This window comes from Solanum pennellii, chromosome 8, assembly GCF_001406875.1.
Source record: "Solanum pennellii chromosome 8, SPENNV200".
NCBI classification, from domain to species: Eukaryota; Viridiplantae; Streptophyta; class Magnoliopsida; order Solanales; family Solanaceae; genus Solanum; species Solanum pennellii.
This window is the reverse complement of record NC_028644.1, coordinates 61591203-61618883: the sequence shown is the minus strand read 5'-3', so window position 1 is coordinate 61618883 and position 27681 is coordinate 61591203. Positions and strand designations below refer to the sequence as shown.

The window sequence follows — 27681 nt, the reverse complement described above, 5'->3', positions numbered from 1 at the left end:
AATTCACAATTCCATGGCACTTTTCATGGCAACTATTCTCAAATGGTTCCAGAAGGGTTTGTTTTGAGATGTCATGTTCAAATATTAATAAAAGTTGAAAACTTATCTATATATGATTGAAATTTCTTTATTAAATTTTGGAATTGAATTTGTGAAAATGAAAAAAAGTGTTCATTAGATTTTCATAATTTGATGATATGATTAAAAAAAATTTATTAAAATTTCAGAGTCAAATTTATAAGAACGAAAAAAAGTTCATCAAATTTTCATAATTATAAAGCATACATTTATCAATCATTATCAAACTCTATACTACAAAAAGATAATAACACCACGTAGATAAATTGAACTTTTCAAAAATCACTTTTTCTTAATTAATTTCAAGATATGTATAATAATTAGGATAATAAGAAAACTTAAACATCAAACAAGGATAATCTCTTGAGCAACTTAAATAAGTTGTCAAAATTACGAGTCAATAATTCTACAAAAACTGAGATGTCATCTTCAATTATCAATATACACATAAAAGTCAAAAAACTTGTTAATTAGAATTTATAACGGAGCGGCTCAAGTATATTAGTAACCTAAAATAGAAATCAAACGGGATTTTAAATTTGAATATTAATAACTTTTATATAATTGATTTCTTCTAGTTTTCAATTGATAATATGATTATTCTTATTTTAATTATTTTTCATGAGATATAGTATTCCAAATATGTCAAATTTCTTTTAATAATTCCTTCATTTTCATGAAAAGTTTACTTTTTATAGGAATAGTATTCAATATTTCTTTAAAAAAAAGGGAAAATGCACAAGTAGCCCCTCAACCTATGCCCGAAATCGCAGAGACACACTTATATTATACTAAGATCCTATTACCCTCTGAACTTATTTTATAAGTAATTTTCTACCCCTTTTCGGCCTACGTGGCACTAACTTGAAAGAAAAAGTCAACCAGCGTTGGACCAACAATATAGTGTCACGTAGGCCGAAAAAGGGTAGAAAATTATTAATAAAATAAGTTCAGGGGGTAATAGGACATTAGTATAGTATAAGTGTGTCTCTGGAATTTCGGATATAGGTTGAGAGACTACTTGTGCATTTTCCCTAAAAAGAATATTAACTTATAACCTATTATTATTAAAAATGAGGCCCCTTAAATTTGGGGGACTAAGACATACGTCTTTTTTTAACATTGTCGAGCCACCCCGTGTTTATAACACTTGTGAAATCCTTCAATTCTTTGAAGAGTTGTATCTTGACGGTATCGAGCGATACCTTTTCATCGAAAATTTATATAGAGATTAAATTTTAATTTAATAAATATATATACAAATATTGATACCTCTTAATACAAATTAAATATTTAATCTAATAATTAAGAATTGGCGAAAAATCATTAAGATGGTATGTTCTGGTCCTAATAAACGTCACTTAATGTATAAGTGTCAAAAGTAATCATTTTATCTATAGCTCAAATTATGTGATACTTTCTTAATTTCTTTTTAAATTCATTAAAGAAAGAATGTAGTCACCTTTTTATATTTAGATTGAGTCAAATATGAAACTAGCAAGTAACATAATGATTTCCTATACTATTATCATATATTCATATTCATGTTCATGCACATATTATGAATTCTTTTTAACTATGTATACATTATTATTTTTTATATACACGGTAGAATTTTTTGATAAATATTTCTTTTCTTAAACATAAAACCTAAATAAAAAAACAAACTAGTATTAGAACATCTAAGAAATGATTGACTTAAGTCTCCCACCCCATCCAACCTAATTAGTGGCAGAGTCAGAAATTTCAATAAGAGGATTTAAAATTTGAGAAAATAGACACACAAAGTAGCTGAAGGGGAATTCAACATCTACAATATATATATACCTAAAAAGGATATTTTAAGCATGTATAATTAAATATATAATTTCTCATCGAAGGGGTGGCTCCGCCACTAACCCCAATCCTATATATATATATATATATATATATATGACAAAAAAAACAAGAAGGCCCTCAATCTTTGATAGGATTGTGTATGTTTTTCAAGTAATTTTTTATTTTTGGAAAATCCATCGCAATTATTCTTGAGAAAGAAGGCTAGCCTTTAATATTTATGTGCTATTTGCTTCCTATCAAAAGCCAAGGCCTTGATATATGTGACAACTCGAATGAGAACTATTTTCTTTAATACATTATCGTTTATATAAAATTCGTATTACTATAATAAAATCAGTAATATCAAATATAAAACAATTACAAAAAAAAGTAATATCATTAATACGATTCCATATTTAATTAAATTCGTGGTAATATTGAGGAAGAGGGCCTAAGCAATAATGAAAAAAAATGTACAATTTGTTTGCTATCAAAAGCCAAGGGACTGGAATTATGTGGCAACTTGAATTTTAAATTATTTCTTATATATTATCATTCCATTTTAGGAGGAAAAAAAATAGAGGAGACAGAATTATTAGTAATTATTATTGATCCATCAAATAATAGCCGTATTAGAAAATGTATACTTTATATAACATTTGTTCATTAGAATATAATTTTTTGTTGCAAATGGATAACAAGAAATTTCCTACGTGTTGTTATAAGCCTGCTGACAAAGATAGGAAATGAGCCTTCCAATAGATGTAGCATTAAATTCATATGACACCATATGCAATAAATAACAAATTTTATGGAGAAAAAAAAAAGGGTTAGATAAGAATGATGCTGTACACATTGAAATAAAAATATGTTTAATTCAAATTGGGACTCTATAAATTGATCATCATTATCAAAATGGTATATGCATAATTTGTTGTATCTATATTATTGAATGCCTTGAATCGGACCCGACGGTATACAATGTTGTTGTATTGGGCCCTTAATTATCTGTCAATTCTGTATTTTGGGCCCAAGCCTGTTAGGGCGTAGCTTAGCACTATATATAGACGCTATGACAAACCCTATTCTGTAATTCTGTTCTTGCCTCTCCATAATAAAACTGCTCCCCCTCTTCCCCGTGGACGTAGCCAATTTATTGGTGAACCACGTAAATCTGTTGTCTTTGTTTTTCGCGTTTATATTTTCTCGTATTATCTCGAATTCCGCATAACATATATTATTGAAATCGCAAATACATATATCAAGACGATTACAAACAATTAAAGAAGATATCTATTTCACCGGAATTGACAAATCAAGGTCCAATTCAAATCTAAATTATCAATATCACCGTGGATAAAAAAAGAAATGACTAATTTGATCGATTTTAAAATTGGTATTTGAGAATCACCTATGAATTTAGAATCTCATGGAGGATTAAGAAATTAATTGAGTTTATGAATATGTAACTTCAACCTAATGTAGTTATTTCTGAAATTTTTCTCAAACGTTATGTTAAAGGGTAACTTTCAAATATAGCAAACACAAAATTCAAATTTGTATGCATTGCGCTTCATAACAAACATATACATGTACAATTCACTATACGCATACAACTGAAAGTTATGTCTATTTCGATATACATATATACAAAAGAAACAATTGTATAATTCGTTGGCTCCTCTTCAGATTTGTATAATTTCGCTGGCAGGCCATTTGTATAAATTGTTATTAGCCTTTCATTTATATAAATCGTTGTTAGCCTTTCAATTCAATTATATGTGTTTGTATATCTGTATAAAATTTGAATTTGTATACAATTGAATCGAATTGAATAAAACGAGGAAGAGAGAAATTATATACAATTTTAATTTGTATGAAACGAGAAAGAGAGAAAGACAAAAGAAACTTGGGTAGGGAATATATAATTGAATCTTATAAAACGAGAAAGAGAGAAATTAATACAATTTGAATTTGTATAAAACGAGAAAGACAGAAAGGCAAAAGAGAATTGGGCAGGGAAATATTTGTACTGTATAATTATAAGTGTATAGGACGGAGATATATGTATTTGCATGTGTATATACAATTTTCTCTCGCTTTATACAAACAGAAACACAATTTATATATTTCTATTGTATAAAGCGAGAGAGACGAGCGACAGGGTGCGAGTGAGAGAGGGAGAATGGCGAGCGAGAATATGAGAGAGAGACGACTGACAAACAATTTGCTATGAAACACAAATAAATCAAACGAAGCAACTATATTTATTTTACATTATTAATTTGTCATTTTATACAATTATCTCTATGTTTAAAACCTAGGTGCCCAAAGCTAACTCTGGGCCTTGCGTGTTCTGTGGCCCAAAAAGGTAGATTCAACTTAACAACTATTTCAGTAAAAATTACACTTGGTAGCCATTTTTAAGGCTGATATTAGTTAGCAAAAATAAAAATAATAGCAGTCCATCCAATTAATTAAATTTAAAATAGCATGTGGATGAATACCATGTGTATATGATCATGTATATTAGTGTATCATTTATATATCGAATATAAAAAGTAATCAAACAATCTATATAGCTATCATGTAAAGATCCCTAAAAATATCACAGCTTAAAGTGCGCTAAATTAATTGAGAACACCAAACAAATTTTAGAATTTTTCTTAAAGAATTCTAACTTATATAAGTAAAATTCGTCAATAAATTCAGTTCTATCAATCAATAAAACTAACAAATATAGCTTAATTTTGGGTTGTTCATTTTCAAATTGAAACACCACTCGTTATATTTTTTTTTTTATGAAAAGAATGATGACATTTCATATATAAAATACTCCCTTATTTTTCTTTAGTATTGTAATTATAGTTGCATCTTGAGAATGGAGATACCTCTAATCGTGCGGGGCAAGAAACTTCTCTTTTTAGTTAACTTTATATAATATTAAAATATTCAGATCAATAAATTTCAAATATCGTATGAAAAAAATATATAGAAATATTAATGAGTTAGTATATTATGTGTATGATGATTACGATGATTACATTATTTACACATCGTCTCATTCACACCTATTCTTTGCCCTTTACTTTATTTTAAATGTTAATTTTTTAAAGTTTGTTTAGTTCGACAAGTTAAGATTCATAGTTCGAAATAAAAATAAAAGGGGGGAGGGGTTGATCACCCTCACACGTTATACACAACATTCTCAAATGATCATTTTGACATGTAAAACATATATAATAACTTCATGCTTGAAATGGTTTAGCTAGTCACAAAATTACTGTTAATGATTTGTTACTAAATAGCTCGTAACTAGTTAATATATTATTTTTGATAAATTCATTGTTAATTCGTTACTAAATAGGATTAACATTAAATATATTTACCTACATAATTTATTTATTTATTTTTATAGTGGTGTGAACTTGTTCTTAAATGAGTAAGGACGAACTAGTGTTCAAACGGAATCTATATATGCTTGTCAGAATTTTTTTTTTAGATATCATGTGAAATTTAACTGGAAGGACTTATTTATTTTTATTAAGATTTATATGTCTGAATATGAATGCATATTTGAATGATTATAATATTATTTATAGATATTAACAAGAAACGATTCGATGTTTTGTTTTCCAACAATTGAATGATTACGAGACTGTTTGCTTACTTATAAGCACAATAAATATACAATTAAATAAAAAAGTAATAATTTAATATAATAAAATAGCATAATTATTTGATAAAAAGTGAATATTTACAAAATTTCATTATTATAAATTGTTCAATTATTTGATTACTCATATATTATGTAAAATGCAATCTTGTATTGTTATGTCATCTCAAAATGAAGGTTATAAATATGTAAAGTCACATACCCATAATTAATTACCAAAATCGAAGGTTACTAAGTACTAATTAATGACCAAAAACGTATTATCCCAAATATTAAATGGAAAAATTGTATAAAATAGCAAACTAATAACCTAAATTAAATGGAATAGCTAGGGTTTGATTTAATTGTGCTCCATAGCAAACATTATCTAAAATTTGCCAGCGTCTCTCTCCCAGGAATCTCGCTCGCCACTCTCCATTCTCGCTCGCCTCTCTCGCTTTATACACAGAAGTGTATAATTCTGTTTCTGTTTTGTATAAAGCGAGAGAAAATTGTATATACACATGCAAAAATGTATATCTTCGTGTTATACACTTAATTATACAATTTACAAACATTTTACTTCAAAAATTGCAGAGAAAAAGGCCAACGAATTATACAATTGCGAATTATACAATTGCAGTGAAATACAATTTTCTCTAGCTTTATACAACAGAAGTGTATATATTGTGTTTCTGTTTTTGTATAAAGCGAGAAAAACATATATCTTCTTGCTATACACTTATAATTATGCAATATACATACATTTTAATTCGATTCAACTATATGCAAAGCAAATTATACAATTGCAGCGAAATAGGCCAACGAATTATACAATTTAGGCCAGCGAATTATACACTTTTATATGTATAGCGAATTATACAGTTTTTATGTTTGCTATGGAGCGCAATTATGCAAAGTTTGCTATATTATACAAATATGAATTTTTTGTTTGCTATATGTGAAAGTTGCCCATATTAAATTTGGACCCATAAAACTTCCATGGGCCCAAAATCCAATCTAAAATTAAAAGGAAAAAAAACCTAAATATACAATTTATTTTAGTTATATTTCTTAAAATTTCATACTATTTTTTTGGTTGTTTTTTTTTTACAAAAAATCCCTACTCTTTTTAATTTTGGTTACATCACTTTACGCATTTTATGTTGAGTGATGTATGGAAATTGAGACACGATGTATAAGTTAAGGGATGTATTCGAAATCGGGACACAATGTATCATGAATGTTTTGGGATGTATCTAGATTTCATGCAGTGACGGAGCCATGTATTTCAATAAGAGGGTTCAAAATCTAACAAAAATAGACACACGAAGTAGCCAAAGGGGGTTCGACGACATCCACGATATACACTTAAAAAATTATTTTAACCGCGTATAAATCATATAATTTTCCACCAAAGAAGGGTCGAATGAACCCTTTCAATATTGTAATGTGGCTCCGTCACTAATTCTACGTAATTATCTCTTTAACACTATGAAATTTGAATAAAATTCCCTAAAATAAAAGATATTCAATTATGTCAATCCAAAAATGAGAAAAATTATTTTGACCAAAAATAATACTCTACAATTGAGTTTGTTTAAGAACACGAGGCATGCTATTAGCTTATCAATTGGAACTTGCAACTTGCTCTAACTTCAATCCTACTTGAATACCATTTACAAATGGCAACTACTACAATTTAATTAATTAATTAATTAATTTTCATTTGGCTTTTATTAAGATCATATGGAATATTATTATTTCAAAGAAATATAAAAATACATTTATATGATGTGTCTTGTATATCCTAAAAAAATGTTATTATTTCCTCTTGGTTTAAAGAGTGGTCAATATGATTAGCATACAAAAACTAGTTTCAAATTGATTATAAGAATTTCACGATAAGATTTGTGGTCTAAAACTATCCTCCTCGATCCATTTCAAAAAAAGTAAAAAATTTATATTCTTATATGTAACCTATTGTAAAGTTAATAATCTTCTTATAAACTATTTAATCTCTCATAAGATATTATTCATCTTACATAAGATAGTATTAAGAGAATCTGATTCAAGAGATTGATAAGTAGCGAAACAAAGTATTTCTTTTTATATTTTCAGTTTATTTGCTACACCGCTTGAAATTTGAGAAATAAATAAATAAAGAACATGTTTTCAATCATGTAGTATGACTGAAATGTAGACATACGTGAAAAAACTTAAATCATATTTACTCTTCGATAATATATATGAGTTCGTTAGGTACTTAGATTTGTTGGACAAATTGATATTTTTAGTTTGTTGATCTTTATGATGTATGAAACTTTTATTTTCAATTTAATCTTATTTGAGTAAATTTGAGTTTTAGAAATTGGACGGATAATTTTACTTTTTTTATGGCAAAACATGTACTTAGTAAAATTGTTGCCATGATCCAATATTAGAAGATGGAGATGTGATTAGCATTAATAATGGTTGTCATAATTCACAATTAGTGGAACTTAACAACATTATTAATGGACATGCTTTAGGGGAGCTTAATTTGGATTCAACTACTCATCTCCTTCATGATTATATGAAATTTCTTGATGAAAGAGCCATCATGCTTCAGGTATTTACCCTATTTATACTAACAACATGATTCTTAATTTACTTATTCATACGTATTTAAATGAAGAATTGACCAAAATAAGTCATTCTATAAATCAATTCACCAAAATAGTATGTTTTTAATTTTGTTTACAAAACTAGTATAAACGTGGTTCACAGTAACGTTTTATGCTTTATTTATTTTTAAAAAATTTAATGAAAAAAAAATCAAAAGTTCACGGAGCAAACAGAAATAAAACGTTATTGACAATAACGTTTTATACTTCGTTATCTAGAATCACGTTTTAGAGCTAAAACGTTACTTAAAGTAACGTTTTTATATTTTAGTACGTCTTATCCAGTCACGGGCTCTGCAATTAAAGAATCGAATCCTGTATTTTACAGATTATAAAACGTAACTGACAATCACGTTTATTATATAAAACGTAACTGTCAATTACGTTTTATGTTTATTTAATCACGGGGCACCGGATTAAGAATAAAATCCTGCTACATTGGAATCTTACAGATCATAAAACGTTATCGCTGATCACATTTCTGCATTAAATCGTGACTATCAATTACGACACTATGTTAAAGTTAATTTTCTCTTTTTTTTACTGACGACAAATGGTTATAAAATGAACCTTGTTGAAACAAATGTTCTAAACACTCCAACAATATTCTTTCAAAATTTTGTTTGTGTAGCCCAATTTTGAAACAATATTTACAAAGGTATGAATTAAATAAGTCAAGTCAATGTATCATATTGTGTTATTATTTTTACCATAGCTTTCAAATATTTTTCTAATTTATTACTTAGAAAGATGACTTATTTTTATGTGTAGGAATAAAAATGGCAAATTTTGAACATAATGTGATGGTTGCTTTGTACTGGGGTGGCGAAATAATTACTGAAATGAACGGATGCAGGTATACTGAATGTGCTAGAATGATTATTAACATGTATACTTCAATGAAGTATGTTGAATTGGTTGAATTATTGCATGAGAAAATGGGTACAACTAGTGAAAATATTCAAATGGATATTTCGGGAAAATATCCTTGTTCGATTCAAGGTAACCATACAAGGTTCATTGAGTTTAAAATTGATGATGATCAATCTTTGCTACAATTTTTTGTTATACCTCAAAACTTTGCGGATAAGATTGACATAAATGTTTTGGAAATGTATGTAAAGACCAAATCAACAAATCAAAATGATATATTTCAAATTAGTGGTCAACATGGTTATCACATGAATTTATTGTCTCAAAATTATGGATTTGCCACGGTTAGTCAACCTCATTATGCAGAGCCGATTGCTCAACCACCATTTCAACAATTGTTAATGCATGACCAAGGATCATTTGGCGAAGGTTCAAGTAGCCAAAGACATGTTGACAATAGTTCGAGAAAATATGAGGGCAGGTAAAACAACAAATTTATGTTTTAATGAATTTTAATATAATTAGTTGATAACACAATTTTACTCATTATAAATATACATATATAGATAGATAGTGATATTTTTTGTGATTAATTACCTTAACTTTTTTAAGGAATAACCTTATGGAGAATAAATTACTGATTTTAAAACAAGCTTCTATGTATCATAATTTTCTAAAATTTAATTGAACTTCTTTTTCCACAGAGAAAATGAGAACAATGTTGATCCATATAGTGATGTAAATGCTGAAATTAGTGAAGAAAGTTCGGAGGAAGATGAACCTTCAAAAGATGATGGTGAAAGTGAATCAGATGAAGATATCAATAATGCTAGAGATTTTTCTCAAAATGACATTGGTATAAATCTTCCTAATCAATTTGAAAAGGATGTGTCTGAAGTGCAAAATGATGTACCCTATTTTAGAACATTAGATAACGAGGAAGACATTTTCATGTGTACATGTGAATCTGAGATGGAGTATTGTTCCGTCTGGTCTGAAGATGGCACAAAAGATTTGAAAAAAGGTATGTTTTTTAATAGTAAAGAAAAATTAAAACGAGCTGTGACAATTTGGAGTTTAAAAAAAATAAAGAATTCAAGGTGGTGACATCAAACAAGAGTTTATGGGTTGCAAGATGCAAGTTTCATACTTCATTGGGTTGCTTGTGGTTTCTCCGAGGACGAAAGGTTGGAGATAACCTTTGGAAAATAGGAAAATATATTGAAAATCATAGATGTGAGACTGAGGGGCTTTCTAGAGGTCATGCCAATCTAAATACCAATTTAATTGCATCTTTGATTCTTAATCAAATTGAAAAAAATCCCAAGGTTTTGGTGGTAGATGTCATTTCCAAGGTTCACGAAAAATTTGGTCATCAAATAACATACAGAAAAGCGTGGCTTGGGCGTCAACGCGCATTTGAATTGGTGTATGGTGACTTTAAGAAATCATTTAGTGACCTACCCAAATTTTTTGCAGCTTTTCAACACTTTAACCATGGAACAATTGTGGAATGGAAACACGAAGAGTCTATGAGTTCATTAGAGGTAAAAACTTTTAAATATGTATTTTGGGCTTTCAAGTCATGCATTGATGGATTTCAAACATGTCGCCCTGTTATTTCAGTAGATGGAACTCATATGTATGGAAAATATGAGATTAAATTATTGATTGCTGTTGGAATTGATGGAAATGATAATATTCTTCCTCTAGCGTTTGCTATTGTAGACAAAGAATCGAAAGAAGCATGGAAATGGTTTTTTAAGAATTTGAGTGCACATGTCATAAAAGATAGAGAAGATATTTGTGTTATATCTGATAGGGCAAAAGGAATATTGACAAGTTTGCAGGAGTTGCGGCGATTTCAGGAGCCTCGAGTCTTCCATCGATATTGTATAAGGCATCTTAAGAGTAATTTTCAATCTCGATTTCCAAACAAGGATCTTAGTAGGCTGATGTGGAGGGCTGCTTCAACCCATCAAGTAAGAAAATTTGAGTCCTTGATTTGGCAAATTAGAGAAGAAAATGAAGATGCATATGAATATCTCATGGAAATCCCCTTGGAGAAATGGACGGTTAGCCATGATGGTGGTAAAAGATGGGGAGTGTTGACAACAAATCTTTCAGAGTCGTTCAATGGAGTGTTGAAAAAAGCACGTGGCTTGCCGGTCACTTCTATGGTCAGACTTTCATTAGAGCAAACTGTTGAAAGATACACTCGTAGGTCTAAAAAAACGCAACAACTCCTAGAACAAGATGAATTGTGGACCGAAAGGTTCAAAATGAAGTGGGAGAAGAACTGTGAAAGTTCAAAAAGGCACTTTGTTTTAGATTGGAATATACCCACAGGGGTATTTGAGGTTAGATCTATTCAAGTTGATGGTACTGGTGGTAATCCTCATTGTGTTTCACTGAATGAAAGAAAATGTGATTGTGGAAAATGGGTTAATTTACATTTCCCATGTTCACATGTCATGAAGGTTACTGATAGAATGGGAGAGCTAGCTAGAAACTTTGTTAGTGAACATTTCACTGTAGAGAATTATGTTGCAACATATTCTGGGTCCTTCTCACCGGTTGGCCATAAGGCGTATTGGCCATCTCCTAATTTTAGAATGGAAAGTAATGAATTCTATCGTCGTCTCAATCGATCAAGGAACAGTAGAATACCCAATGAGATGGATCGTGGTGCTGCTGTATCTGAGCGAGCTTGTGGATTATGTAGACAAACCGGACATGATAGGCGTCGATGTCCAGATCGTAATTAGAATTAAGTGGACAATTGTTGATTAGTTTAATTGTGTTAATTCCAAATGTGGGTCAATGTCTAGTTTTGATAATTTTCTTTCAGTTAGCTAATGTAATGTAATTCAAATAATAATTAATTGTTCATTTTATAGGGTTGTGTGATCTAAAATATCTTGAAGAACCAAGTCTCAGCAGAAACAACTTGAATACCTTTTGATAGCAAACAACAACTTTGAAGTACCAATTTCATTCGAATCATTTGCTAACCATTCAAAGCTTAAGTTTGTCATTGCTGACTACAACTTGGTCATTGTACAAACTACTTCTAATTAGAAGCCTTATCTTTATTCAACTCCTCTCAAATGCCAAACAATAAAACATAATTAGTTGACAACAAGATGCACTTGAACAATTTTAATTAACCCTCTATACACAGGCAGGAATCCAATTTGACCACTCTGCACTAAATCTTACAATTACAAGGATGAAACATATATACATGTTTCAATTATCAGAAAAACATTACAAAACTTAAAAAAGCCAGCAAAGGAGCAACATTTACGGCATAAAAATATTTACACAGCTTGCAGAAATACAAACTACTCGGACTTAAGTCCATCACAAAATCAAGCTTCAACGATCAGTGCCATAAGAAACTAGAGTTATGTCGACAAAAAAAAAGAAGTTAGGCCTTGCTTTGCTCAAAGTTCAAACAGGAACAGCAGAACTGAATCCTGAATAAAGAGGATGGAAATATAATTACAGTCGACCCCAACTAGTACTTGATTTGATTGAACAAAATTCTAATCAACACAATTGGAACTAATGCTTCCCAGAAAGCTCACAAATAACAGCTGCAACAGCACAACTTTACCACTGCCTCAAAAGCTGGGCATCAAATTAAAACTAAATTAACAGGAGTTAAAGCAAATTACCACTCGCGATGTGTCCAAAAAATTCAATACAACAACATACCGAATGTAATCCACCACAGTCTGGGGCGGTTCACAGAATCATCCTTTGCCTTTTTTCTTTGTCAACACAGAAACTTTTGTTTTGTTCTTTTGGCCGTGCTGATTAAGATAATGACTCCCTAAAAGTAGAAACAACTTTTCAGTTATTCAACTAAAAAGAAACACTTATTCAAAGAATAATGTGAAGATTTTAACATACTAGTCCTACAAAGCTTAGGAATGATTGTACGCTTTTTCTTCACTGATGGTTCACCACCTTGGCTTGCACCTTGATTCGCATCCTCCAACTCATCACCATCCACAAAGTTTGGGGCGTTGTCAAAATGTTGAGGTTGATTACTACCAAATACATTTTCAAGTGATGAAAGACTTGGGTTCCTTGATATTTGTGGAGTCTGTGGTGTCGTGTACGTCACATTCTCAATGTTTGTTGGTTCATAATTCAAAACTGCTTGGGAATCTTGTGTGGTTTGATCATCTTCACTCATTTCAATAGGTGCTCGACCTCTCTCAATAGCACGTACCTTCCTACCCGCAACACCACCTTTTCCTCGCCGACGAATAGGAGGATGCAAATGGTCAGACATTAGCTCCTCTCTTCTATAATTTGCTTGAACATGAGTCCTATCTGCCTCTTGCACATATGCCAAACAATTAGATCCTTCATCCCGCACCATTGCACGAAACCCGTAAAATTCCTCCATTGATAGATTTTCACCGAGAGATATTGCTTTATTAACCATCAAATGAATATGACGCACCTGTCCAAAATAACAAATCTTGCCTCAAAATTCAAAATTAACCCATTCTAGCTATAGTTCGAAAGAAATCATTTATGCTCAAAAAATTAATAAGCTAATATCAAACTTACCATTGTTTCGTATGTCGTCGCATTAGGCACGTAACCTTGTTGTTGTTGAGGACTCGAAATAGGATTACCAATGATAAAACGAGTAATACGTCTAAACCAAATAAGGTAGGGATCATCATACCGAAGTGATCCATGAAGGATTGGTGCATTCCATACATATTGATCAATATGGTTCCAAAAATGCAACCATTGTGCATGCTCTAACTCCCAATTTGTGTTTGATCTTCCTCGACGATCATGGTTAAAATGTGTAGCGTCAAATGCAAATGAAGATGGTATCGCTTGTACCAATCCAAATTGCCTCATAACTCGATCGGGTAAATGAACCTCAACAACATCCCAACAAAAAATTGGAACTCTAGCACGCCATATGTCTCTTCCAACGCGGCAATATTCGGGAAGACTCTCAATTATGTCAGAAGAATATGGTTCCCAAATAAACTATAAAAAAAGTACTCACAATTACAATATATACGAAAGTTAAGAGAAAATTAGTACAAAATCTTACCTGATCTTCTGTCATGGAATCCAGCGCATCCCTGAAAACTCTTAACACGTGTTTGGTAGTGTCGGTCCAACTAAAATGTGCATACCATCTAGCAGCATGTGGACCCCTTGGTAAACCAACAGGGAAAATATTCCTTGTATCTCTTTTTGCTACAATCTGAGGCGTAAGGACGGTAACTCTCTCCCATGCCCAAATCTGGACATAATAGATAATTATAAACTAGATAAAATTTCAATAAATACTAAGTGTAATTATTGAGTATACCTGAAGTAGTGGTAGGAATCCAGCAATCTCATTTTGGCTACTTTGGGAGGCTTTACAAAGAAAACGATACAAATATGCTAGGGTTGCACTACCCCAACTGTAAGACCCTACTGTAGTGATATCCTCCAGCATAGGCAAGTACATAAGCTTTAAAAGACCACCAGATGTGTCTGCCAATAGTAAACCAGCAATCATCCAAAACATATAACACCTAGCTTTCTCATTGACCATATCCTGTGTTGCCAAGTCGGGTAATCGTGGTTGAAGTCGCAAGTGTGCATTAAGCGCAGAAACCTTGAGACTACTATGTTTAAAGTCTTGAGGTTGTGGACTAAAACCTAATAATCTTTGACAAATATTTTGCCAATCCACTACAGACCTCTGTGGCTCATACCCAACTACCGCATTACCTTTCACGGGTAAGCCATACAATATCTCCACGTCCTGTAAAGTGATCGTACTCTCACCCGTCCTAAAGTGGAATGTATGAGTCTCAGGCCGCCATCTCTCAACTAGTGCGGTGATTAAGCTACGATCAATTACAGGCCTATGAGACCTATAAACACCATATAATCCAGATAGTTTAATCACATCTAGGACTCGTGGATGAATGGGATGTTCATTTACTAGGTCCCAAAACTTCCCATCACATTTTCTTGTGTTCAAAATCATATTATCATTCCCTATCCATATATCTCGTGACCTATGAGTGAGCTATCCAGTTAATACAGACGGATCAAGTGGACCGGGATCCAATTGGTATGCATTATTAGCAGCCATAAAATAAATACCTACACAGAAGTAAGAATACAACGTAACTTAGAAGCTTTTCTCAATCTACGAGTGCAAGAGTTGTTAAATATATAGTGATTGTAAATTATGTTTACATGACAGAAACAATCAAAAGCACAACAGTTTACTGCTTTCACTTACCAAAGATTTGGTAAGAGTGGCAGGGGTTAACCTATAACCCACTCAATCACCCACCCGATCACTCACTTAGTTAATTACAGATATACCCTTGTGCTGTAAACTGATATATCCTCTCTATATGCATTTTGTAGGAGAGGCAACCCGAGTACTTCTAGGCAGGTTCTAAATAATGATCAATATATTATGTATGATATATTTACACAACATAAAACCATGCATGTACACAGCAAATCGCAGGCACAGATTAAAAGATAAGGACAGAGCAGCTTCAATAATTGCAAGAGACTATTCCTGTTTAGGATCATTATAGCTTCAATAGTTAAGTACTTGCTATCTATGTTAGCAGAGAAAACTTTGACCAAAGCAGAGACTCTATTTGCGAGGGAAAATGAATTCTCTTCCTTCTTAAGCAAACTAAGCAACTGGTACTACAACAAATCGACCTATAACCTACTCACTCACTTAGGTAATAACAGAGTAAATCGACCTATAACGCAGTTACTCACTTAGCGATTTCAAAGGTTTAAGATGAAGAAGGTAGGGAGATGAAGAATCAGAAGACATGGAAGCTTACCTCTAAGCAGTGAATGCTCCTACTGAGCTGGATCGCTACAACGAAGAGATCGAAAGCAGGGAGAAAGGCGAATGTTTCGGTGGTTGCCTAAAGGAAAATAACAAATTCATCAACTATAAGATAAACTAAATCAATGTATGACAAAATTACCTGAATCACAAAAAGAACTCTTCATTATCAAAGTTATTTTTACCTTATTAAAGCAGATCTGCAGCCGTTTTCAAGTGGGTTTTCTTGGAGGGTTTGTCGTTTTGGTCTCAGCCGAGTGCCAGCGAATTTGGGGAAATATGGGTTGCAATCGAGTGCGATAATACCTTTTATCTTTGTCGTTTCAAAAAAAAAAACACAGAGAAAAGAGAGAAAGAGGAGAAGGGGCTAATGTATGTTTACGTTTCAATGGGGGTTTTTTGTTCTGGTATATATGCTTAAAACGTTATTCGCAATAACGTATTAGAGTTAAAACGTAATTTCCAGTTACGTATTATTATTAAATTATATATGCTTAAAACGTTATTCCCAATAACGTATTAGAGTTAAAACGTAATTTCCAGTTACGTATTATTATTAAATTATATATGCTTAAAACGTTATTCCCAATAACGTATTAGAGTTAAAACGTAATTTCCAGTTACGTATTATTATTAAATTATATATGCTTAAAACGTTATTCCCAATAACGTATTAGAGTTAAAACGTAATTTCCAGTTACGTATTATTATTAAATTATATATGCTTAAAACGTTATTCCCAATAACGTATTAGAGTTAAAACGTAATTTCCAGTTACGTATTATTATTAAATTATATATGCTTAAAACGTTATTCCCAATAACGTATTAGAGTTAAAACGTAATTTCCAGTTACGTATTATTATTAAATTATATATGCTTAAAACGTTATTCCCAATAACGTATTAGAGTTAAAACGTAATTTCCAGTTACGTATTATTATTAAATTATATATGCTTAAAACGTTATTCCCAATAACGTATTAGAGTTAAAACGTAATTTCCAGTTACGTATTATTATTTAACGTCGTTAGCAGACCGTCCCTTTTCTCATTAAATTTTTTAAAATAAAATAATTTTTTAAAAAAATAAATAAAGTATAAAACGTTACTGTGAACCACGTTTATACTAGTTTTGTAAACAAAATTAAAAACATACTATTTTGGTGAATTGATTTATAGAATGGCTTATTTTGGTCAAAAATTCTATTTAAATTAAGTTAAATATGTACCAAGAATTTTAGGTAGTTAACTTATGCATGATTTTAGACCATGCATGCATCAAGGAAATTACTAATCTTAAGACATAGATAAGGATTAAATAAGTCAAAACACCCCTCCTAATAAATGATTTCTTAAGTAAGAGGGGTGTAAATAAAAAATACAAATATTTTGAGACGGATCAAAGAAGAGTATAATTCTACATCTACTTCATTTTCAACTTGTTTTTCTTTCTTTCCTTATTAGTTTATTTAAAAAAGAATATCACCTCCTGGCTATTACTTTAATTTTTAAAGACTCTTTAATTTAAATTTTCTACCCGACATGTTTAAATCACAATATTAGATACCATTTTGATATATTCTACACGTCTTTACTTTAAGTTCACAAGATATATATTCATCAAAAGTGTTCTTTACTTTCTTAAATTTCGTGCCAAGTAGAGAAAGTTTTTGACAAAGTATTGTTGTTTGCATGCATGCAGGTTATCCTCATAACATTTATTGTGATGAATATGTTGCATTAGCTCCTCTGCTACGCTATAACAAACCTGCTATTCTCCATCTCAATATTGGTACCTAAATAATATTTTGATTGATTTTTTTTTTAAAGATATCATAGATTTTCGAGTAAAGTTTCTAGAATAGTCAAGTGTAGTAACGATCACTATAACAAAATCAACTTTTAGAGGCAATAAATATTGACATTAATAGAGTGTTAAAGTCTTTGCCGGCATTACTTAAGTGCCATTAGAATCAATGTCACTAAAGCCTTTAGGGACAAACACAAAGAGTACTGATTGCCGCTAAAAATACATATTTAGCGACACTAATTCTTAATTGCCGCTAATAATCATTTTTGATGTAATGGATATGTACTTTTATTTCTTTTTACCCTTTCTAGTGAATGACTCGAACCAACAGGAGGTGGAGGATGTTTACCAGCTGCTAATAATCATTTTTGATGTAGTGGATATGTACTTCTATTTCTTTTAACCCTTTCTAGTGAATGACTCAAACCAACGGGAGGTGGAGGATGTTTACCAGCCCAACGATCTTCTCTTGTTTTTATATACTTCAATCACAAATTGAATCAATGTTTTTTTTTTGTAGGAACCACATTTAAAGGAGGAATTGATAACCTTGATGTTGATGTTGTTCATCAAGTACCATTTAGGGGTAATATCTAATATATTAAGTTAATATTACAATATCTAGAGTTGTTACAGTCCTTTAATGATATAGAGTCCTTTAATGATATAGAGTGTTAGATTATAAATATTCATATTTATTATTATCACACAATTATAACACTATTACTAAATAATTAGGCATAAAATCTTTTACATATATATATATATATATATAGTATAGTTTTATTTTACATTTCTTATATGCTTTTAAAGATATTAAAGATAAAATGTTGATGATTATATATAGGCACCTAAAATTACCTTCAAGAAGCCAATTGGAAGTGTAAGTGTCTCTGGCCACAAATTCTTGGGATGTCCAATGCCTTGTGGCATACAAATAGCAAGAAAAAAACATGTTGACATACTCTCAAGAAATATTGAGTATATTGCTTCAATAGATGCCACAATTTCTGGTAGTCGAGGTGGTCATGCATCAATGTTCTTATGGTATAGTTTGAGCAAGAAATGTCACATGACACTTCAAGACGATGCTAAAAGGTGCATAGAAAATGCTCGTTATTTGAAAGATAGACTTCAAAATTCAGGAATCTGCGCTATGTTGAATGAACATAGTTTCAGTGTTGTTTTCGAGAAACGAGTTTATTCATAAATGGCAACTCTCATGTGAAAGAGACATGACACATGTGGTTTACAACTCAAATGCTTGACAATTTTGTAAGTGAATTTGCTAAGAAAAGGTTCATTTGGTACCAAGATGGAAATAAGGTTCAACCACCTTGTCTTGCAAATGACATAGGTACACATAATTGTGTTTGTCCTCATCACAAGAACTGATGACTTGTTTTTTGACTTATTGCAAAATTTGTGGTTACGTTTTAATTTGTTGGTGCAATTTTATATTTACAAAAAAAAATGTAATTTAATTATTGTTGATTTAATAATTTAGTTTTCGGTTAGATGATATTTAGGTTGTAGAAACAATTTTGTGTAAAAAATATTGCATATATTAGAATAACTATCACATTTTCATATTAGTAAATAAAATTTTATACAACAAATTGTATCGCTAGTACAATGGTTAACATCTTATTAACTTGAATCAATAGCAATAATATTAACATGTGAAATTGAAATTATATTTTTTTTAGGATAATGTGTTATAAAAAAAGTAAAAAAACAAACAAATTGATATAAGTTTTTTATTAAAAATTGACTTCGAAGTTACTAATTTTAAGAGTCATCCCGGAGAATATAGTAAATAAGGCAAAATTAGAAAATACTTACATATTAAATCAGACCTTGTCAGTTTATTCTAAATCATACATTTGTGTTATAAAATTCACCAAATAATTAACTCAGCGATTACACAAAAATAGAAACAAGTATAATGTAACGTAGATCACGTTACTAAATAAAATCACGAGACACAAATTTTTTTAAAAAAAATATGATTTAACCTTATTCATTTATTTGTAAGTAAAACAATTCCCAATTAGAAAATGTACTTCTTTTTTTATATTGTTTGTACTGATTAGTATTTTCTCGAAATATATGTAAACAAAAGACACCACTAGTATATTGAAAAATAGGGAATATACTTTTTTTTTCGTCTTCCTTAAAAAAAAATAGATATATAGTTGAGACACTTTCCTAACAAAAAATCTGAAACAACATAAGCCTGATTCGGAATTTTTTACCAAACTAAGCCATTATATAAAATAGTTTATCAAAATAATATATCTTTTAAAATTTTTACACAACTAGTATAAACGTATTTCACAATAACGTTTTAGGGTATATTTCATTTTGTAAAAACTAACATCGTTAGGTTGATATACGTTACTGTAAGTAACATTTTACTCCTAAAATGTTATTTTGAATAAAGCTTTACTCCTAAAATTTTATTTTGAATAACGTTTTAGGAGTAAAACGTTAACGTATATCAATTTAACGCCGTCAGCTTTTAAAAAATAAAATATACCCTAAAACGTTACTGTAAAATACGTTTATACTAGTTTTGTAAAATTTTAGAAAAACATATTATTTTAGTGAATTAATTTATATAATGACTTAGTTTGGTTAATACCTCCCCGATTCGTGTCACTAGATTTTGTTCAAAGAAGTCAACCATGTAACATCACTATAATATTGCCAATAAACATAATGCAATTTAAGATCATAGAAATATGATCTACGTACATACGAAATGCAAATATGCAATGCATGGGGTGCTAAAAACTTACATCAACAACAACAACAATAACATAGACAGTATGATTTTATAAATGAGATTTAAGAGGATATCCTATATTATGGCGATGGAAAAATTATTTCTGATAAATCCTCGGCTCATAATCAGATTTCTTACCAAATGCTTGAAGTTGATCACCGTATAATTTACAAAGCCTATATTCAGGAATATAATGAGCTCCCATTTTCTCATAGAAATTAATAGTTTCTTCATTCCAATCAGCCACAAGCCAATCAACCATCCCCATTCCCATTTTCTCAGCTTGCATAGCAACAGTAGAAAACAACAATTTACCAAACTTCATCCCTCTATAACACTTCCTCACAAACATTTGGTCTAAAAACAATCCAGGTTTCTCAAAAAAACCATTATAGCTAGGATAAACAAGTACATGTCCCGCTACATAAACATCATCATGACCAATAATTTTTGACCTATAACTCTCGAGTTCATCGTCCATGATTTCTAACTTATTAAAATTGTAATTGTTTTTGATAATAGGGACGAAATTTGTAGTAGTATTAGTATGAGGGAAAGGGTTGGGAGATATTTCTAATATTAGGGCTGTTGGAGAGTGAAAAGGAGGATTTTGTGATTTGAATAAATTGTTGTAAAGTGATGTTTCTGTGGTAGTGAATATTTGTGATAAGCCATGGTGTTCTGCCATTTGTGTAACAAGTTTGTGAAGATTAGGGATGTCTAGTTCTGTTGCTAAACGGATTCTGGCTGAAATTTGGTGGTTGAATAATGTTGTGTGTTTTTGTTTGGGTTGAAATGAGTTGATGAGACTACTTGTGGAGTATTCCATGAAGAATGAATTAATACGATGATATATTGTTGTTGTTGGTGTTGGTGTTGGTGTTTAAGGGCCCGTTTGGATGGGCTTAATAAAAGCAGCTTTAAAAAAGTACTTTTGAAAGTGCTGAAATTTATTTTTAAAATAAGCAGTTATGCGTTTGGATAAAAGTGCTGAAGTTGCTATGCCGAACGTGAAAAGGGAAAAATGGAAGAAAGAGATGTTAGGGTTATGTGGGTAATTTGGAGATTGTATAAAAATATTAAGGGCAAAAAGATAAAAATGTGGTCAACTTAAAACAGCTTATAAGCTAAAAAAAAAGCACCCCTACCCCAGCTTTTAACTTTTGGCTTAAAATAAGTTTTTTTTAACTTAAAATAAGTTATTTTGAGTATTGCCAAACAGCTAAAGAAGTCAAAAACCAGCTTTTAAGTCAGTTTGACCAGCTTTTAAGCTGAACCAAACAGGCTCTAATTCGGCAAAAGTTTTGATTTTGTGATGATACTAGTGGCTAGATGGAAAGGGTACTTATAGGAATAATAATAACTCTTTTATCATTTTAAAGAAAATTTCATTTGTCTTTTCTTACGATATCATATTATTTTTTTCCCATTTTATTTGACGTACAATTCCAAAAGGGGTATCCACTTTTTTTTTTTTAATTTTGTAGATAATTTACAACAATAATAATTCGGCGTAATTCTGTTGGGATATGGAAGGGTTGTGTTTATATAAAATTTACCTTTTTTAAGGAGATAAAAAAAGTTATTTTCAATAGACTTTTGACGCAAATAAAAATAGTACAAGAGGAAAAAAATGAAAATAAGAAAATCAAGAAAAATGTTGATTAAAGTATAATAGAACATATACTATAAAAAATAGAACAATATATAACTGAAAGAAAATTATAACATTAAATATGACAGGAATGGAATATATACTACTATGACTACTAATATAAAAGAATAAACTACAAAATTTAACTCTAAAATTTTCATTTATAGTCATACAAAAATCCAAAACTTATTTAGATTCATTACTTACATAAGTGGGATCATTTTGATTGCTTCTTAGGAAGTCATAATTACTCTACGTATTAATATTATGTTTGATAATATTGCTATGTATAAATTTTAGCATATTTCTAACATTCATCTTTCATAGTCCTTTTTTAAAGGGAATTAAGGTGCTAAAAATTGATTAAAAAGGTGACTATGCATTGAAATGGTTCAACTTTTTTCCTAACACTTTAATTTCTTTAAAACTTGTAATTACAATAGGTGGCAGAAACAACACATTCTATAATGACTTTTTTTTAGAAGATCTTAGAAGTAGGTATGTAGTTGACTAACAATTCCTACTTTGTTGACCATTTGCAACCTACAAATTGAGAATGTTAAATAAACCTCCATTTCTCTCAGTATATGTTCACAACAATATCAAACAGTAAAATAGAATTTGTTATAGCCAGAAGTGAATTTAAGATTTTTCGAATATTGGTGTATCAAGTAAAATATATTGAAGTGTGAATTGATCCTTGATATTCAAGATTGAAAGTTCAAAATTGATTAATCATGTGAGCCGTTCAAGAGCTGCTCAAACATATTAGTGGCCTAAGATAAAAATCAAATGGGGCTTTAAATTTGAATTGTTAATTATCATGTGAGCCGTTCAGGAGCTGCTCAAGCATATTAGTGGCCTAAGATAAAAATCAAATGGGGCTTTAAATTTGAATTGTTAATTACACTTATATAATTGATTTCTTCTAGTTTTCAATTGATAATATAACCATTTTCAATTTAAATTATTTTTCATGAGATATAATACCCAAATATGTCAAATTTCTTCTAATAATTCCTTCATTTTCATGAAAAGTTCACTTTTTCTACAAATAGTATTCAATATTTGTCAAAAACTAATAACTTATAACCTATTATTATTAAAAATGAGGCCCCTTAATTTTGGGGGCCTAAGGCACATGTCTTTTTTTTAACACTGTCAAGCCACCCCCGGAGCCATTTAGACTTCTTGTAGTATGGAGAATCCTAACCCCGCATAGTGGCGTAATCACAAACCAAAATTCTCCTTTTAATTATTACAGTTCCATTAATACCCTTCCCCTCCAAACAGTCATATCCCTACATACAAAATGTTCCTTCTAACTAAAGAACGTACCTCTTCCCTGCTGCTACGAAACCCGAGCCAAAGGCACCTCAGCAACTGACCGCTCAAAACAGTCACCTAGGGAAATTACGAATCAACTACATGCGGAGACAACACGCCTAATTGAGGGCCTAATTCGTTCCTGATTCACGGAAGAACCATCAGGAACCAATTAGCACTGGTTGTGGAACCAATGTCTTATGTGTTAATACATTATAATGTCGCGTTTATCTCATAAGTTTGCTACCCTATTAGTTTAAATCACCCCCCTTAGCCCCCTACCTTTGTTAATATTTACAGTTTTGTGACTGATAATTTATTTCAAACAACGAATGTATCATGTTTCAACTCGAGTTATAATGATATATATCTTTTAGTATATCTGATAGAATCGATAATTCTACTACAAGAATATAAAATCGATGTTTTGATGATAGACAAGAAGTGCAAATAATCAGTAGCAAATTGACGCAGCAAAGCAGCCAAAAACGAGTAAAATGGGACAGCCACGTAGTCAAGAAAATAGAGTTATTTGTCAAAGCCAAATAATATATTAAAGGTATAAGTTGATACAAATAAGGAAACCTTAAATATATTATTAAGGAAGGAAGTTGTATATAATAAGGATTGTACTTTAAAAGGTAATCTTTGCTTACCTTATCTGATAAGGATTCAAGGCAAAAGAAAACTCTATAAGAAGAGGACAATCACAAATGAAGAAAATCACGACTTCACACAGAGAGAAAAGTGAGAATTATTCATCAAACTGAAGTCTTCAAGATCGATAGGTTTGCCAAGTTTAAAACGTTCTTGAGTGAGAAGGTTTTCAACGTGTAAAACTATCTTCTTGTTTCGTTCTTGATTGAAAGTTATGATTTATTGTACAAGGGGCGGGTTTGGCTTCTTGTAGGGTTGAGTTTCTGTAAGGTTTGTAACAAAAGGTGGGTTTGACCTTTTGGAGAGTATAAGTAGTCGATTGTAGTCAATCGAGAGAGGTAGTAGAGGTAAGGCTTTTTGATTATTGAGTTGTAATCACAAAATCTTATAGTTGAATTAATAAAACGAGGTTTTTCCTTCTTTGAGTGAGGAAGGTTTTTAAATTAATAAGTGTTTGTGTCTTTACTTAAAAGCAACTTACAAGAACCTGGTTCTTGTTCTTGGGGATAGGTTTCTTCAATATCCATCATTAATTAACATCATACTTCCAGAATAGGTTGACTCAAGGGTCATTACCCACCCTACATACAGTCTAACCTTATGCAGACGAAAAATAACCACTCTAATCCATTTCATCGCCCTGATTAAACTTGTGGAACTTCCATGGCTTTTGTTCCTTCATTAACTCATTAATTTACTATGACATAGTCTAAATATTTGACACTGATTTTTGTGTCTGTGTTCAAGAACATTTGTTCATTGTATTTGAACATATTTGATGATAAATGGTATCGCTTGTGCAAAGTTCAAAAATTTAAAATTACAGGAAACAAAAAGACTATACTGAAATCATGAAAATTTTGGATATCTTTGTGTTTTTCCTAGTTCTTCCACTAATTGCATGTAATTAAGGAGGCGGACAAAAAATAAAATGAGAACAAATATATATAGTGCTTTGGTTTAACTGTTAAGTCTAATTTATGCAAAGGAAGCCCCATACTACATACTGACATACATATCAAACCTAAAAGTCCCTATTCTATGTACACCTTACAATTCCATTTTTAAATAAAACATCACATAAACTCTCCAACAACTCCGGCTTTGCTTGATATATTATGTGAAGCTATGCATTATTTGTAGTCTTTTGGTTGGTTTACTTGATTAAGTGAGGTTATGGGGCTTTGCTTAGTCATTGCACTTGTATACTTGCTAAGAGGTTATGATTAAGGGTCTAGTACATGTTAAGTTGTTGTAAAGTGCTTATATATGCTTGTAGTTGAAATGTGATATTAAGATTGGTTTGGCCATTCATATGTTAACTTGACTTGGTATTGTTGGTCTTGTGTTGAGTATGCTATTGTCTTGATGATTTTGTGTTCAGTTGTTGGATTAGTTCCTTAAAGTGCATGAAGGGGATTTTTGCAGTAAGTAGCATCTTTAATAAGTGTGTCCCTCTTAGCATGATTCTATGTTGTGTGTGCATATGTTATCATACTTAGTATAAGTGATGTGCTAATCCCCGTTTCTCCCTTGTCCCCAACATTTTAAGTTCCGTTCATTGACTGGTTCGTGACTATTTGCAAGCAAGGCTTGAATCATTTCTCTAAGTATGGGTATGCCCTCAAGTTCGAGGATGATGGTGTCACATCCGGGTTTACCCCCTAGATCCCCTAGACGTAATTTGCGTCGTCGTCCTTTCTCAAAGGACTAAGACTAGCCTCTTAGTCTCATGTCATTACATTCATAGATAGAAAATGCGGAAAAATTTAAAAAAAATTTCCTTGATTATGCATAAGGCTTTTCAAAGAATAAAATGACATGTTTTGATAAATGTCCTTTTTATTAGCATGATTTCAAAGTATGTGTGCATATGGTCTCATACTTAGTACAAGTGATGTACTAACCCATTTCTTCCTTTTTCCCAAACATTTAGGTTCCGGCCGTTGAAGTGTTTTGGAAGGCGACTTGAAGAAGGCTTGGATCTTTGATCATCCAAGTAAGGGTAGGTCCTCATTGTCCGAGGGAGAGGCCAATATCCAAGTAAGGGTAGATTTTGTATGTAGAGGCTCTGAATAGGAGAATAACTCATGCAATTGATGATTAAAATGTTTTTACTACTTTTTAAAAATACAAATATAGACAATGAAACAATTACATATCTTTTCTAAAGACTTCGGTGATGAATGACTATAGTTAAATGAAGAATAAATAATAAAATGCATACACTTAAAATGAATTTTTTTTGGTTTTAAAATTGGGAAAATGCACAAGTACCCCCCTCTCAACCTATGTCTGAAATCCCAGAGACACACTTATACTATACTAAGGTCCTGTTACTCTCCTGACTTATTTTATAAGTAATTTTCTATCCCTTTTCGGCCTATGTGACATTATCTTGGAAAAAAAAGTCAACCAGCATTGGACCCACAAGATAGTTTCACGTAGGCCGAAAAAGGGTAGAAAATTATTAATAAAATAAGTCCAGGGAAGTAATAGGACCTTAGTATATTATAAGTGTGTCTCTGAGATTTCGGACATAGGTTGAGGGGGCACTTGTGCATTATCCCTTTAAAATTTAAAAAATATTTAATTTCATCTTTGGAAATAATTTTCTTACAATTCATTGTAGGGTTGTACACATTCTAAAACACTTAATATTATCAAATGTTCAAAACTAGATTATTGACGTAGTTCACAAAAGCGCAAAGCAAAAGCAATTTACCTGCTAGAAAGGGTAAAGAAGAATTTGCAAGTTAAAGGAAATAAAGACCAATATATGATTATTTTTTGAATTAAAAACATAAAAATTTAAAATAAATTTGTAAAATGATTAGTTAATTTTATCATTTTATACTCCCTCCGTCTGGTATTGTTTGTCATGTTACGTTTTTCGAAAATCAATTTGACTAATTTTCAAAGTTAAATTAGATTACATTACTTCGATATTTTAAACAAAAAATTTAGATAACTATAAGAAAAGTACTATAAATTGTAATTTTTTATATATTAATACGCTGAAAAAATTAATCTTAAAATGTTAGTAAAAATTCTTATAATTTAACTTTAAAAATAAAAATTATAATAAATAATAGCGAATGAAGGGAGTATTATACTTACTAATAGTGGTGGCAAATGGGCGGGTTGGGTCAAATGTGGACGGGTTGAAAATGGGTAAATATAAAATGAGTAATCATTCAACCCGCCCATATTTGATATCGGTAAAAATGGGTTGGATAATAAATGGGTTGGGTAAAATACTAGTTTACCCGTATTTTATGCATATTTCATGAAGAAATAGTTCTTTACTTAAAGAATTCAATATGGAGAAAATATTTTAGTTTTTTTTAAATGAAATTATTGAAAATACTTCATTTAGTTTTATTTTATTATAAAAGTAAAAAAAAAAGAACTATAAAATTTTTTTTGGGGTGTGGGGTGGGGTTGGTTGGGGGTAGGGGGCTGGTAGGGGG

At 30.8% G+C, this 27681-nt stretch overlaps 2 protein-coding genes and 1 pseudogene across 2 annotated transcripts; 1 reads left to right on the top strand and 2 right to left on the bottom strand.

Moving 5' to 3' along the window:
• Positions 1–12831: 12831 nt before the first annotated feature.
• On the bottom strand, positions 12832–15160 carry LOC107028300 (serine/threonine-protein phosphatase 7 long form homolog). The gene is made up of 5 exons (XM_015229326.2): positions 14456–15160; positions 14192–14386; positions 13684–14124; positions 13012–13573; positions 12832–12931 (listed from the first exon to the last, which is right to left on the bottom strand). The coding sequence occupies exons 1-5, from the start codon at positions 15125–15127 to the stop codon at positions 12852–12854; spliced, it is 1950 nt and encodes a 649-aa protein (XP_015084812.2). The 5' UTR covers positions 15128–15160; the 3' UTR covers positions 12832–12851.
• A 1198-nt stretch (positions 15161–16358) lies between these two features.
• On the top strand, positions 16359–19175 carry LOC114078447 (annotated as a pseudogene).
• Positions 19176–20668: 1493 nt separating this feature from the next.
• On the bottom strand, positions 20669–21052 carry LOC107028298 (probable acetyltransferase NATA1-like). Its single transcript, XM_015229324.2, has one exon. It carries the CDS (start codon positions 21050–21052, stop codon positions 20669–20671), a length of 384 nt encoding a protein of 127 aa, XP_015084810.2.
• Between the last annotated feature and the right edge of the window lie 6629 nt (positions 21053–27681).

What these genes read in the sequence shown, in the direction of transcription:
- LOC107028300 (XM_015229326.2), bottom strand. Translation starts at nt 15,127, where the DNA reads ATGATTTTGAACACAAGAAAATGTGATGGGAAGTTTTGGGACCTAGTA. An exon ending in GATTCCTACCACTACTTCAG is followed by an intron (nt 14,387 to 14,455) that starts GTATACTCAATA and finishes TATTATGTCCAG; the next exon opens with ATTTGGGCATGGGAGAGAGT. An exon ending in ATTCCATGACAGAAGATCAG is followed by an intron (nt 14,125 to 14,191) that starts GTAAGATTTTGT and finishes CTTTTTTTATAG; the next exon opens with TTTATTTGGGAACCATATTC.
- LOC107028298 (XM_015229324.2), bottom strand. Translation starts at nt 21,052, where the DNA reads ATGGACGATGAACTCGAGAGTTATAGGTCAAAAATTATTGGTCATGAT.